General features: G+C 38.9%; 1 protein-coding gene across 1 annotated transcript; it reads right to left on the bottom strand.

The window, feature by feature from the left end:
- Positions 1 to 5,547: 5,547 nt before the first annotated feature.
- LOC110517266 (lysozyme g) lies at positions 5,548 to 8,334 on the bottom strand. Its single transcript, XM_036940524.2, has 6 exons — positions 7,969 to 8,334; positions 7,700 to 7,819; positions 7,367 to 7,599; positions 6,641 to 6,791; positions 6,383 to 6,521; positions 5,548 to 5,927 (listed from the first exon to the last, which is right to left on the bottom strand). Exons 1-5 carry the CDS (start codon positions 7,970 to 7,972, stop codon positions 6,385 to 6,387), a joined length of 645 nt encoding a protein of 214 aa, XP_036796419.1. The 5' UTR covers positions 7,973 to 8,334; the 3' UTR covers positions 5,548 to 5,927; positions 6,383 to 6,384.
- Positions 8,335 to 11,549: the final 3,215 nt, after the last annotated feature.

The raw sequence follows: 11,549 nt of genomic DNA, 5'->3' as shown, positions 1-11,549 counted from the left end.
TGGATTTGTCCAATAAGAAAGCTGCCTTTTTTTTTTTGATTTCTGAAATGCTTTGTGTTGCCTGCCCTTATGAATACGACCCAAGTGACTGGAATTCTCTGGCCAATCAGTGACTTCAATTAATTACAATCTGAGTGCCTATCTGCATGAGCCCAAAGGACTTTCCATAGTCCCCCCAGCCATTCTTGTCCCATATTGCTCTCCCACCTCTGGACTCTTGAGATGATGCCACAGATGATAGCTGGGTCTATTTCATACCCCCCCCCCCCCCCTCTGTTTTTCCACCAGACATTAGTATAGGTGATTTCAATAGGCTCTTATGCCGATATATGTATAGGTAAGTATTATTGCATAAAAAAAATATTTTAACTTTATACTTGGAGAAGGACAGGGAGGGAGGAGTGGGGGGGATGTGTGCGTATAACCATGACTCTTGCTCTATTCCAAATGGACACCTACTCCCTGGGCACTTAAAGTATATCTTCTCTAGTCCACTCATGTATTCAAGTCTGAAATGATTTGCATCCTTGATAAAGCAATGATTAATTCTCCACAAAATCTACATTCTCAGTCTCCTGACTTTATTTCAAACCAGTGGTTTTAATTGAAGAGGGCAGTCCATAAGAGCAGACAAAGGATATCAAGGATCTGGAAAGATCCTGTATGGAGGAATAGTCTTAAGGTTGGGAACAATGTGTTCTCCAACCTCATAAAACATTTTAGAAAAGGCTGTGCTGTTATCCTCACAAGTGCAGTGTGCCGGAGTATTGAAAACGAGTGGCAATCATTTTGCTCCATATCTTTTTGATAGATAAAATAAGAATTGATTAAACAAAATCTCTTTCTCTGTCAAATTGTATTAGTATAAAATAATATAATACAATATAGCACATCCATCCAATATAGCTAATCCAATATAGTAGGATTTTATTGTCTTCTTTGCTCTTCTTTGTCAAGGGTGGGTAATAGGCCTAAAGAAAAGAGTCACCGACAACAAATAAAATGAAATAGGTTTTAGGAGGGGTTCTGAAAGACACTCATGGTGTCGTCCACTGAAAGATGACTAGCAACAACAACTGGGACCTAAAAGACACCCACCATGAGTGCCCACTAAATTTGCCAAATAAGAGGCAAACAAAAGAAAAACCCACACCAAACGTAAAGACAGGAAGCAAACCAAAAAAAAGTGAAGTAAAACAAAAACAGGTTAGATCAGACAAAGGAATGTTTTCCTAGAAATCAAATCGGGGGAGCCAACTAAAGATGTTGACCTTCCACATCACTGAAGCCACTGAAGCACTGGGCCAGCCACTCATAAATATCACTTGGGCCAGCACAGGTGAAACACCTTCCGACTAATGAGATGGATAAGCCAGCACACGTGTAACACATACTGACTAACAAGGTGACACCAATCGGTGCGCCCTAAGTGCTAGCGTGCTATACCTGCTAAAAGTCCACCCTCAAAACATAAATGGAAAAAACAAAACCTGTAACACTCACTTAGAGCTTGCTGTGAAGCTGTGTGTGTGTGTGTGTGTGTGTGTGTGTGTGTGTGTGTGTGTGTGTGTGTGTGTGTGTGTGTGTGTGTGTGTGTGTGTGTGTACTGTATGTCATGACTGTAAACACATCTTGCTTTTAAAATGTAACGTTTTCTTAATTAACAGAGCCACCATTAGGCTACTTCAGCCTCTGCAGCCTCACTCTACCCGTGATATCAAAGACATTTATGATAAGGAGCGAAAATGGAATAAACTATTTGGTTTAATTTTGATCAAGGAAGATTTAATTAATGTGCTTCAAATTGTTTACTTGAAATGATTGGTAGCTATCGTCTCTATCTGTGCGTAAGGGTGCATCAGAATCCGTTTCTCTACCAGAAACCAGCAATACAGTAAAATGTTGTGTATTTGCGCCAAAAATCCAGGCAGAAACAATCCTTCTGACAGGCACTAGTGGGCCTGATTTCCAGGAAATCACAGCTCTGTCCAGAAACAATCCTTCTGACAGGCACTAGTGGGCCTGATTTCCAGGAAATCACAGCTCTGTCCAGAAACAATCCCTCGTGAAGTACGCCCATCCTGTTAATTGAAATATATCTGAGCTGTGCATGGAACAAAGGATGATAAAATCCTGATGAGTCACGTTGCTCATAATTTAAAGTCCCACTCTGATATTTACAGCTATTTTTTAAATAGTTCAAATGAATTAAATATAGGCTACCCATTGATTCTTGAAGAATATCACTTACACTGGTCTACCACTCAGTGAAGAAAAACAACCTTACATCGGCAATAACATTATTACACTAAAAGAGCTGTTTGTTCGCGAACAACCCATCACTAGCAGCTACCCATGCTTGGTTATTTCTGGACAGAGCTGTGACTTCCTGTAAATCAAGCACACTATAGAGAGGGGAAATCCTTGTACACTATATATAATACAAATATAAAAAACTCTGACAGAGTTTTCATTGCATACTGTCCATGCACAATCACATTGGTGGATATAACTGAGGCTTCAGTTTCAGGTAGAAAGAAGAGGTGCGACTGTGTGAGGAGGACATCTAAAAAAACAGAACTTGAATGTGCATAACTATTCACCTCCCAAAGTCAATAGTTTGTAGAGCCACATTTTGCAGAAATGACAGCTGCAAGTCTCTTGGGGTATGTCTCTATAAGCTTGGCACATCTAACCACTGGTATAGCAAAACTGCTCCAGCTCCTTCAGCACACTTATTCAATATTCCATAATCCCAATTATACGATATTGTTTATTTCATTTTCGTGCTTTATCAACAAAAAAAAGGGAGGGGTGGACAGTATGAAAGCTTAAACCAAGTTTATTCTTCGCAGAGGGACAATACAGCTGCATTAGACAAAAACATGATTTCATCCGTGGTAGTATACATACCCTACTTTGGGTGGAGTCTCCTCGTTATCGCCAAACATTGCATCATTATTGCTAGGCAGGGAGCTGAGGGATATGGGCCTGAAACGGTTCCTCCCCTTATCAGTACAGCCACATGTGATCGTGTTCCCTGCACTCAGCCCCTCCCAAGCTTCATTATGGCACCCCTCATGTCTCTTTCAGCACTAATTATTAATAATAGTTCAAGCTCAGAAACCAAACCTATCACCTTATATAAATAGACAGAGATTGTAAAGTAACAAGGCAACAGTAAACATGTCATCCCCAACAAATGATGCAGCGACCCCCTTGGGCCAATTGAGATATCGCGTAACAAATTTATTAACGATATTTTACAAATATTAAACACAGTTGCACCATTTGACTGCACTGAATAAAGCTTATCTATTTTTGTTTTCTCTTGAAATTCTTGAAACTGGAGGATACTCAAAATAATATACTAAGCGCAGCCGGGAGTTTTTGCAAGAACCTGTCGCAAAATTGTAACAGTTGATGACTTCCTCCTCACACAGTCGCACCTCTTCTTTCTACCTGAAACTGAAGCCTCAGTTATATCCACCAATGTGATTGTGCATGGACAGTATGCAATGAAAACTCTGTCAGAGTTTTTTATATTTGTATTATATATAGTGTACAAGGATTTCCCCTCTCTATAGTGTGCTTGATTTACAGGAAGTCACAGCTCTGTCCAGAAATAACCAAGCATGGGTAGCTGCTAGTGATGGGTTGTTCGCGAACAAACAGCTCTTTTTGAAAAGGCTCTTTTTTGGTACGTGAATCCGAGACACTCCATTTAGTACGAAATGTTACGTTTCGTATGGTATGTATTAACTTATGTATGTCCCCATTTAGTACGAAATGTTACGTTTCGTATGGTATGTATTAACTGATGTATGTCCCCATTTAGTACGAAATGTTACGTTTCGTATGGTATGTATTAACTGATGTATGTCCCCATTTAGTATGAAATGTTACGTTTCGTATGGTATGTATTAACTGATGTATGTCCCCATTTAGTACGAAATGTTACGTTTCGTATGGTATGTATTAACTTATGTATGTCCCCATTTAGTACGAAATGTTACGTTTCGTATGGTATGTATTAACTGATGTATGTCCCCATTTAGTACGAAATGTTACATTTCGTATGGTATGTATTAACTGATGTATGTCCCCATTTAGTACGAAATGTTACGTTTCGTATGGTATGTATTAACTGATGTATGTCCCCATTTAGTACGAAATGTTACGTTTCGTATGGTATGTATTAACTGATGTATGTCCCCATTTAGTACGAAATGTTACGTTTCGTATGGTATGTATTAACTGATGTATGTCCCCATTCAGTACGAAATGTTACGTTTCGTATGGTATGTATTAACTGATGTATGTCCCCATTTAGTACGAAATGTTACGTTTCGTATGGTATGTATTAACTGATGTATGTCCCCATTTAGTACGAAATGTTACGTTTCGTATGGTATGTATTAACTGATGTATGTCCCCATTTAGTACGAAATGTTACGTTTCGTATGGTATGTATTAACTGATGTATGTCCCCATTTAGTACGAAATGTTACGTTTCGTATGGTATGTATTAACTGATGTATGTCCCCATTTAGTACGAAATGTTACGTTTCGTATGGTATGTATTAACTGATGTATGTCCCCATTTAGTACGAAATGTTACGTTTCGTATGGTATGTATTAACTGATGTATGTCCCCATTTAGTACGATATGTTACGTTTCGTATGGTATGTATTAACTGATGTATGTCCCCATTTAGTACGAAATGTTACGTTTCGTATGGTATGTATTAACTGATGTATGTCCCCATTTAGTACGAAATGTTACGTTTCGTATGGTATGTATTAACTGATGTATGTCCCCATTTAGTACGAAATGTTACGTTTCGTATGGTATGTATTAACTGATGTATGTCCCCATTTAGTACGAAATGTTACGTTTCGTATGGTATGTATTAACTGATGTATGTCCCCATTTAGTATGCTTTTATGATATGTTACGTTTTGTATGTTATGAATTACAATTCGTATTTTATGTTACAAATTTGCAAAACGTACAATATGTTACAATTGGAAAACATATGATATGTTACGAATTCTGACTAGCTGGCTAACGTTAGCTGGGTTAGGGTTAAGAGAAGGGTTAGCTAAAAGGGTTAGGGTTAGGGGAAGAGTTAGCTAAAAGGGTTACGGTTAGGGTTAGAGGCATGGTTAGCTAACATGCTAAGTAGTTACAAAGTAGCAAGTAGTTGAAAATGAGGTGGAACCCCTGTTTTAAAATGTTTTGGTAGAGAATCAGTTGCTTTGCTTACTTTATTACAAGGGGGAAAGTGTGTACTTTTTCCATGGCTAGTTCAATTCCAAGGCTTTTTGAATGCATGTATGAATGACTCAAAGGGTTTGTTCTGACAGTTGTATCAATCTACACAGCTACTGTCTCACTCTGCTTTTTGTTGTCTTTCATTTCCCTGTCCCATTTACTCAATATTTCAAACAGAATAAATGTCATTATATTGTGAATACATCAGGATTTAAAAAATAGTTTTTTAACACTTAAAAATCTAATAAAGAAAAAAAAAATCCCAAAACTTTTGTTACATGAGTCTTTATTGCCTGATGCCTGCCTGCCCCTTATGACTCAAACATAACATTATAATACTTTTTTTTTTTAACACAATGTTAACCCTTACACATTCCTCATTACATTGATCTTCATGTTGATTGGAAAAACCAGACTACTGACCTAGAAAAAAAAAACGTAGCAACTACAATGTTAGACAAACACATCAAACTAAACCTTCATATTACATTGTGTATAACATATTGTGAATGTATCATTCATCATCATAGCAGGTTACTGAATGGTCCAACACCTGAGGACGTTTGAAAGAGTTGAACTACACAATGTAACCTGTCGGATCCTCTGTCATTCCAATGGTCTGGATGCTGGTCAATGATAATGATATGAACTGAAGAAGAAGAAAGATGTAGCTATTATCCAAGCATTTGTAGTATTGATTACAGTTAGCCTACTTTAAAGGGGCAATCATTAGTTGAAACAAAAACAAAAAGTGTTCTCGCCAGCACTGTTTAGGTAAAAAGCTGAGGAATGGGGCTGGAGAAACGTAACCACTAAAATCCCTAGACAGAGCTATGGATGCACAAGCTTTTTGCTACACCCGCAATAACATCTGCTAAATATGTGTATGTGACCAATAACATTTGATTTGCAAGGACTGACATTACATGATCTAGCAACTGCAGATTGCCCCTTTAACTGTGTATATTTATTTTTAACTAAAGGTTTTTGCCAAATGTGTATGTCTCTTGCTGAACTGCAATGCTAACACATCAGAATGATTGAACGCCTGAGAATATTTAGGATAAAACTGCACCACACAATGTAATGTTCTGGTTTATTTACCCTCAGACCAAGTTGTTGTGATACCATTGAGCCCTGGCAACAACGTCATTGGAATAGTCCTTTCCAGTGGTGTTCTCATCCACTCTCTTACATAGCGAATGGATCGCTCCAATCCCCTGGTTGTAGGCAGCTATTCCCCCTGAAAAGTAACAATCACGGCCGAATAACCAACCAGCCAGTGCAGTTGATTTTGTTAGAATTGTTTGCCATTGTATTCCCCCCACCCAACAAGTATTTATCAACTATCAAACTTTGTACCTTTAAGCTGCTGCTCCTCGGTACAATCAGGAAACTTGTCTTTGATTTTGTTGATGAAGTCAATTAGAATCCCAGTGGCTTGTTCAAGATGTGTCTCACTGTCCCATTCACCCCTTCTCTTGTGCTTGCCACCATTTGGGTCCACATCAACCTAGGAAATATGGAAATCAATGGACAGTACTTCACTTCTGTTGAAATGCCTTTCAAACATGTCAGCATCAAACAATAATAGGTCATGGAAACAGAAATAGGTTCAATTGCTTTTTTAAGTTAATCTGTATAAACTCCATTTATAGCCTCCTTCACAAATCCAGATACCAACTCAGTCGCCTTGTGGTTAGAGTTTCTACCCTGAGATCGGAAGGTCCCCAGTTGAGTCATACTAAAGATTGTAAAAATTCCTCTCTGCTTCGCACTTAACATTAAGGAGATAGATTGGGGGAAAGACCACGTGATAAACTAGCATCCTGTTCAGAGGTTGTACTTTTACATCAACCTCTCTCATGCTACAGACACAGGAAATATGCTGGCTGGCTCGCTCGTGTAAGGCTACTAAAGCGTCCTGTATGCGTCCAAGTCGAAACAGTTTGCATATATATTATGATGTTTTTTCGGCAGCACCAAAGATATTGAATTATTTTTTCCATCAGTGTCCCTGAAAGAAATTAGATGCATGATCACTCCACAACCGATGAAGAGTTAGTTACACATAATCTGAGTGCCTACCTGCATTAGCCCAAAGCCTCTTCCATAGTCCCCCCAGCCTTGTTTTGGGACGATTGGTGGGGACGGTTTACGTATTGCTCTCCCACCTCTGGTCTCTCTTGAGATGATGCCACAGATGAGAGCTGGGGCTATTTCATACTCTTTCCCCACCTCTCTGATGATGTCAATGTAATTATTTATGTCATCTTTGTCATACTCTGCCATTCTCTCAGATGCAGTCACCCCGCTATAACCTGTTGTAAAGTAAATGTGTTTTCAGTCTATTTATGAATGAAATGGATGTATGGATTAATATTGATTATGTAGGTTCTGTTAGTTTCATAGACCACATACCTCTAGCATGGCCGTCAGCATCTGCTGTCTCCTTAGAGGCACCAGTAGTTTTAACCTCCATAATGTCTCCATACTTTGACTTGACCTTCATAAAGTCTCCAAGCCATGCCCACAGGAATGCTATCTCAACAAGACAAACACAAGCTGAGATTAACTGTCCTATGTTGTAGGGTAATAGGCCTATGCCAAAATACAACAAATATTTTATTTACTAAATCTTTTCCAACTACTAAACACAAGTACACTATTTGAAAAAACATCAAGCTCACCCATGTTGTTGTTTTCTCTTAAAATTCTTGAAATTGGAGGATCCTCAAAATGTTAAACCCGAGCCGAGCCGGGAGCTTTTGAAAAAACCTGCTGCACAAATGTGACCATTTGTTAACTGAACTGACACTCGCAAAATGGTCAAGCCAGTATCCGCCTGAATTGTTATGCACGAATACACAACACTTTACGGTATTACGTGTTTCTTGGTAGGGCAACTGAGTCGACTGCACTCTCACGCACAGATAGAGACGATAGCTACAAATCATTTCAAGTAAACAATTTGAAGGGGGGGGGGGGACAAACAGAGAAGGGGTGTTGCTCAGCGGTTAAAGACACGGTACCAGACCAGACCCCTGCACTCATGAAGATACACATGTGTTAGAGCCATCTATACCCTTCCTCTGATGTTTTATGCTTGCTTACTATCCAAATACACAATCATGTAAGGAAGAAGATACAAGTGTATACTGTGCGTGAATATGCAAAAAAAAAATTGTCTGACTTAACTTCAGTATTTTTAAAGAATGTTACTTAATTGAATGAAATGTTAGATGTTATAGTTTGAAAACAAACTTGAACCCTGTGGTGCTGTACAGTAGGAATGGTGGAGGTGAAAATGAAATGTCTGTTTTCCACCAGACATTAGTATAGGTGATTTCAATAGGCTCTTATGCCGATATATGTATAGGTAAGTGTATTATTGCATAAAAAATATATTTTAACTTTATACTTGGAGAAGGACAGGGAGGGAGGAGTGGGAGGGGGGGGGGGGGGCGTATAACCATGACTCTTGCTCTATTCCAAATGGACACCTACTCCCTGGGCACTTAAAGTATATATTCTCTAGTCCACTCATGTATTCAAGTCTGAAATGATTTGCATCCTTGATAAAGCAATTATTAATTCTCCACAAAATCTACATTCTCAGTCTCCTGACTTTATTTCAAACCAGAGGTTTTAATTGAAGAGGGCAGTCCATAAGAGCAGACAAAGGCTATCAAGGATCTGGAAAGATCCTGTATGGAGGAATAGTCTTAAGATTGGGAACAATGTGTTCTCCAACCTCATAAAACATTTTAGAAAAGGCTGTGCTGTTATCCTCACAAGTGTAGTGTGCCGGAGTATTGAAAACGAGTGGCAATCATTTTGCTCCATATCTTTTTGATAGATAAAATAAGAATTGATTAAACAAAATCTCTTTCTCTGTCAAATTGTATTAGTATAAAATAATATAATACAATATAGCACATCCATCCAATATAGCTAATCCAATATAGTAGGATTTTATTGTCTTCTTTGCTCTTCTTTGTCAAGTGTGGGTAATAGGCCTAAAGAAAAGAGTCACCGACAACAAATAAAATGAAATAGGTTTTAGGAGGGGTTCTGAAAGACACTCATGGTGTTGTCCACTGAAAGATGACTAGCAGCAACAACTGGGACCTAAAAGACACCCACCATGAGTGCCCACTAAATTTGCCAAATAAGAGGCAAACAAAAGAAAAACCCACACCAAACGTAAAGACAGGAAGCAAACCAAAAAAAAGTGAAGTAAAACAAAAACAGGTTAGATCAGACAAAGGAATGTTTTCCTAGAAATCAAATCGGGGGAGCCAACTAAAGGTGTTGACCTTCCACATCACTGAAGCCACTGAAGCACTGGGCCAGCCACTCATAAATATCACTTGGGCCAGCACAGGTGAAACACCTTCCGACTAATGAGATGGATAAGCCAGCACAGGTGTAACACATACTGACTAACAAGGTGACACCAATCGGTGCGCCCTAAGTGCTAGCGTGCTATACCTGCTAAAAGTCCACCCTCAAAACATAAATGGAAAAAACAAAACCTGTAACACTCACTTAGAGTTTGCTGTGAAGCTGTGTGTGTGTGTGTGTGTGTGTGTGTGTACTGTATGTCATGACTGTAAACACATCTTGCTTTTAAAATGTAACGTTTTCTTAATTAACAGAGCCACCATTAGGCTACTTCAGCCTCTGCAGCCTCACTCTACCCGTGATATCAAAGACATTTCTGATAAGGCGCGAAAATGAAATAAACTATTTGGTTTAATTTTGATCAAGGAAGATTTAATTAATGTGCTTCAAATTGTTTACTTGAAATGATTGGTAGCTATCGTCTCTATCTGTGCGTAAGGGTGCATCATAATCCGTTTCTCTACCAGAAACCAGCAATACAGTAAAATGTTGTGTATTTGCGCCAAAAATCCAGGCAGAAACAATCCTTCTGACAGGCACTAGTGGGCCTGATTTCCAGGAAATCACAGCTCTGTCCAGAAACAATCCTTCTGACAGGCACTAGTGGGCCTGATTTCCAGGAAATAACAGCTCTGTCCAGAAACAATCCTTCTGACAGACACTAGTGGGCCTGATTTCCAGGAAATCACAGCTCTGTCCAGAAACAATCCCTCGTGAACTACGCCCATCCTGTTAATTGAAATATATCTGAGCTGTGCATGGAACAAAGGATGATAAAAACCTGGTAAGTCACGTTGCTCATAATTTAAAGTCCCACTCTGATATTTACTGCTATTTTTTAAATAGTTCAAATGAATGAAATATAGGCTACCCATTGATTCTTGAAGAATATCACTTACACGCATACACTGGTCTTCCACTCAGTGAAGAAAAACAACCTTACATCGGCAATAACATTATTACACTAAAAGATACTCTTGAGTGTACAAAACTCTTTCCTAATATTGAGTTGCACCCCTTTTTGTCTTCAGAGCAGTCTGAATTCATCCGGGCATGGACTACAAGGTGTCGAAAGTGTTCCACGGGGAGGCTGTCCCATGTTGACTCCAATGTTGACTCGCCAGCTTAGCCAGGGTCTTAGCTTGAAGGTCGGTGCTGTGATTCTCCTGGTTGCGAAAACTGAGGTTGGAGCTCTGGCTGAAGACTTTGCCACACACCAGACACACGTTGGGCTCTGCACCTGGGGTAGAAGAGTTATTTTATCCTATATTATGTCAGATATACAAATATTTAAACTTTCAGCATTGGCTCTGGCTTAATTTGCCATTGTCTCATTAGCCATGGTTTTATGATCCGATCAAGATTATCCAATCACAGGTTGGTCACATCTACCCATTGTTTAAAAATGTGTCCACATTGTGATCAGATTTCCTGATCCCTTCAAGCATTCCAATTATTTGAAAGATATTGTTTCAAAATAATTACTTTTTTTCTCTCAGTAATTGATGCCTTGAGTCAATGATTTTAGAGGGCGGTATAATTATGATTTAAATGGTTTGACCATCCAGATCTATTTTCAATTGTAAGATATCCAGAAACAATGTGTCACGGACCATCTCTGGAGCTGGTCAGGTAGATCTGATCACAATCAGTTCACAACGGGTCTTTTAATCGTTCACACCTGTCTAAATGTGGGCACAATGTGAATGTGGACAAGATCAGGACGAATGTTAGTGCCAGGTATATAAAGGGCTATATAAAACAATGACAACTAGTTTCTTCTTGTCGTGGACTAGCCTATATTGTTCCTTTAAAATGAGGCAGCAGTTAAAGTTTAGATAAGAATGTGTTTAGCCTATGCAAT

The sequence above is a fragment of the Oncorhynchus mykiss genome, chromosome 13 (genome assembly GCF_057628025.1).
Source record: "Oncorhynchus mykiss isolate SJ-2025 chromosome 13, ASM5762802v1, whole genome shotgun sequence".
Lineage (NCBI taxonomy): Eukaryota > Metazoa > Chordata > Actinopteri > Salmoniformes > Salmonidae > Oncorhynchus > Oncorhynchus mykiss.
Note: the sequence above shows the minus strand (reverse complement) of the source record. Positions and strands in the feature narration are given on the sequence as shown.

Bases quoted from the DNA above. Each gene is read 5' to 3' on its own strand.
- LOC110517266 (XM_036940524.2), bottom strand. The intron at 7,600-7,699 runs GTATGTGGTCTA...ACTTTACAACAG, and splicing joins TGCTGACGGCCATGCTAGAG to GTTATAGCGGGGTGACTGCA. The intron at 6,792-7,366 runs GTAGGCACTCAG...CATATTTCCTAG, and splicing joins GAGGCTTTGGGCTAATGCAG to GTTGATGTGGACCCAAATGG.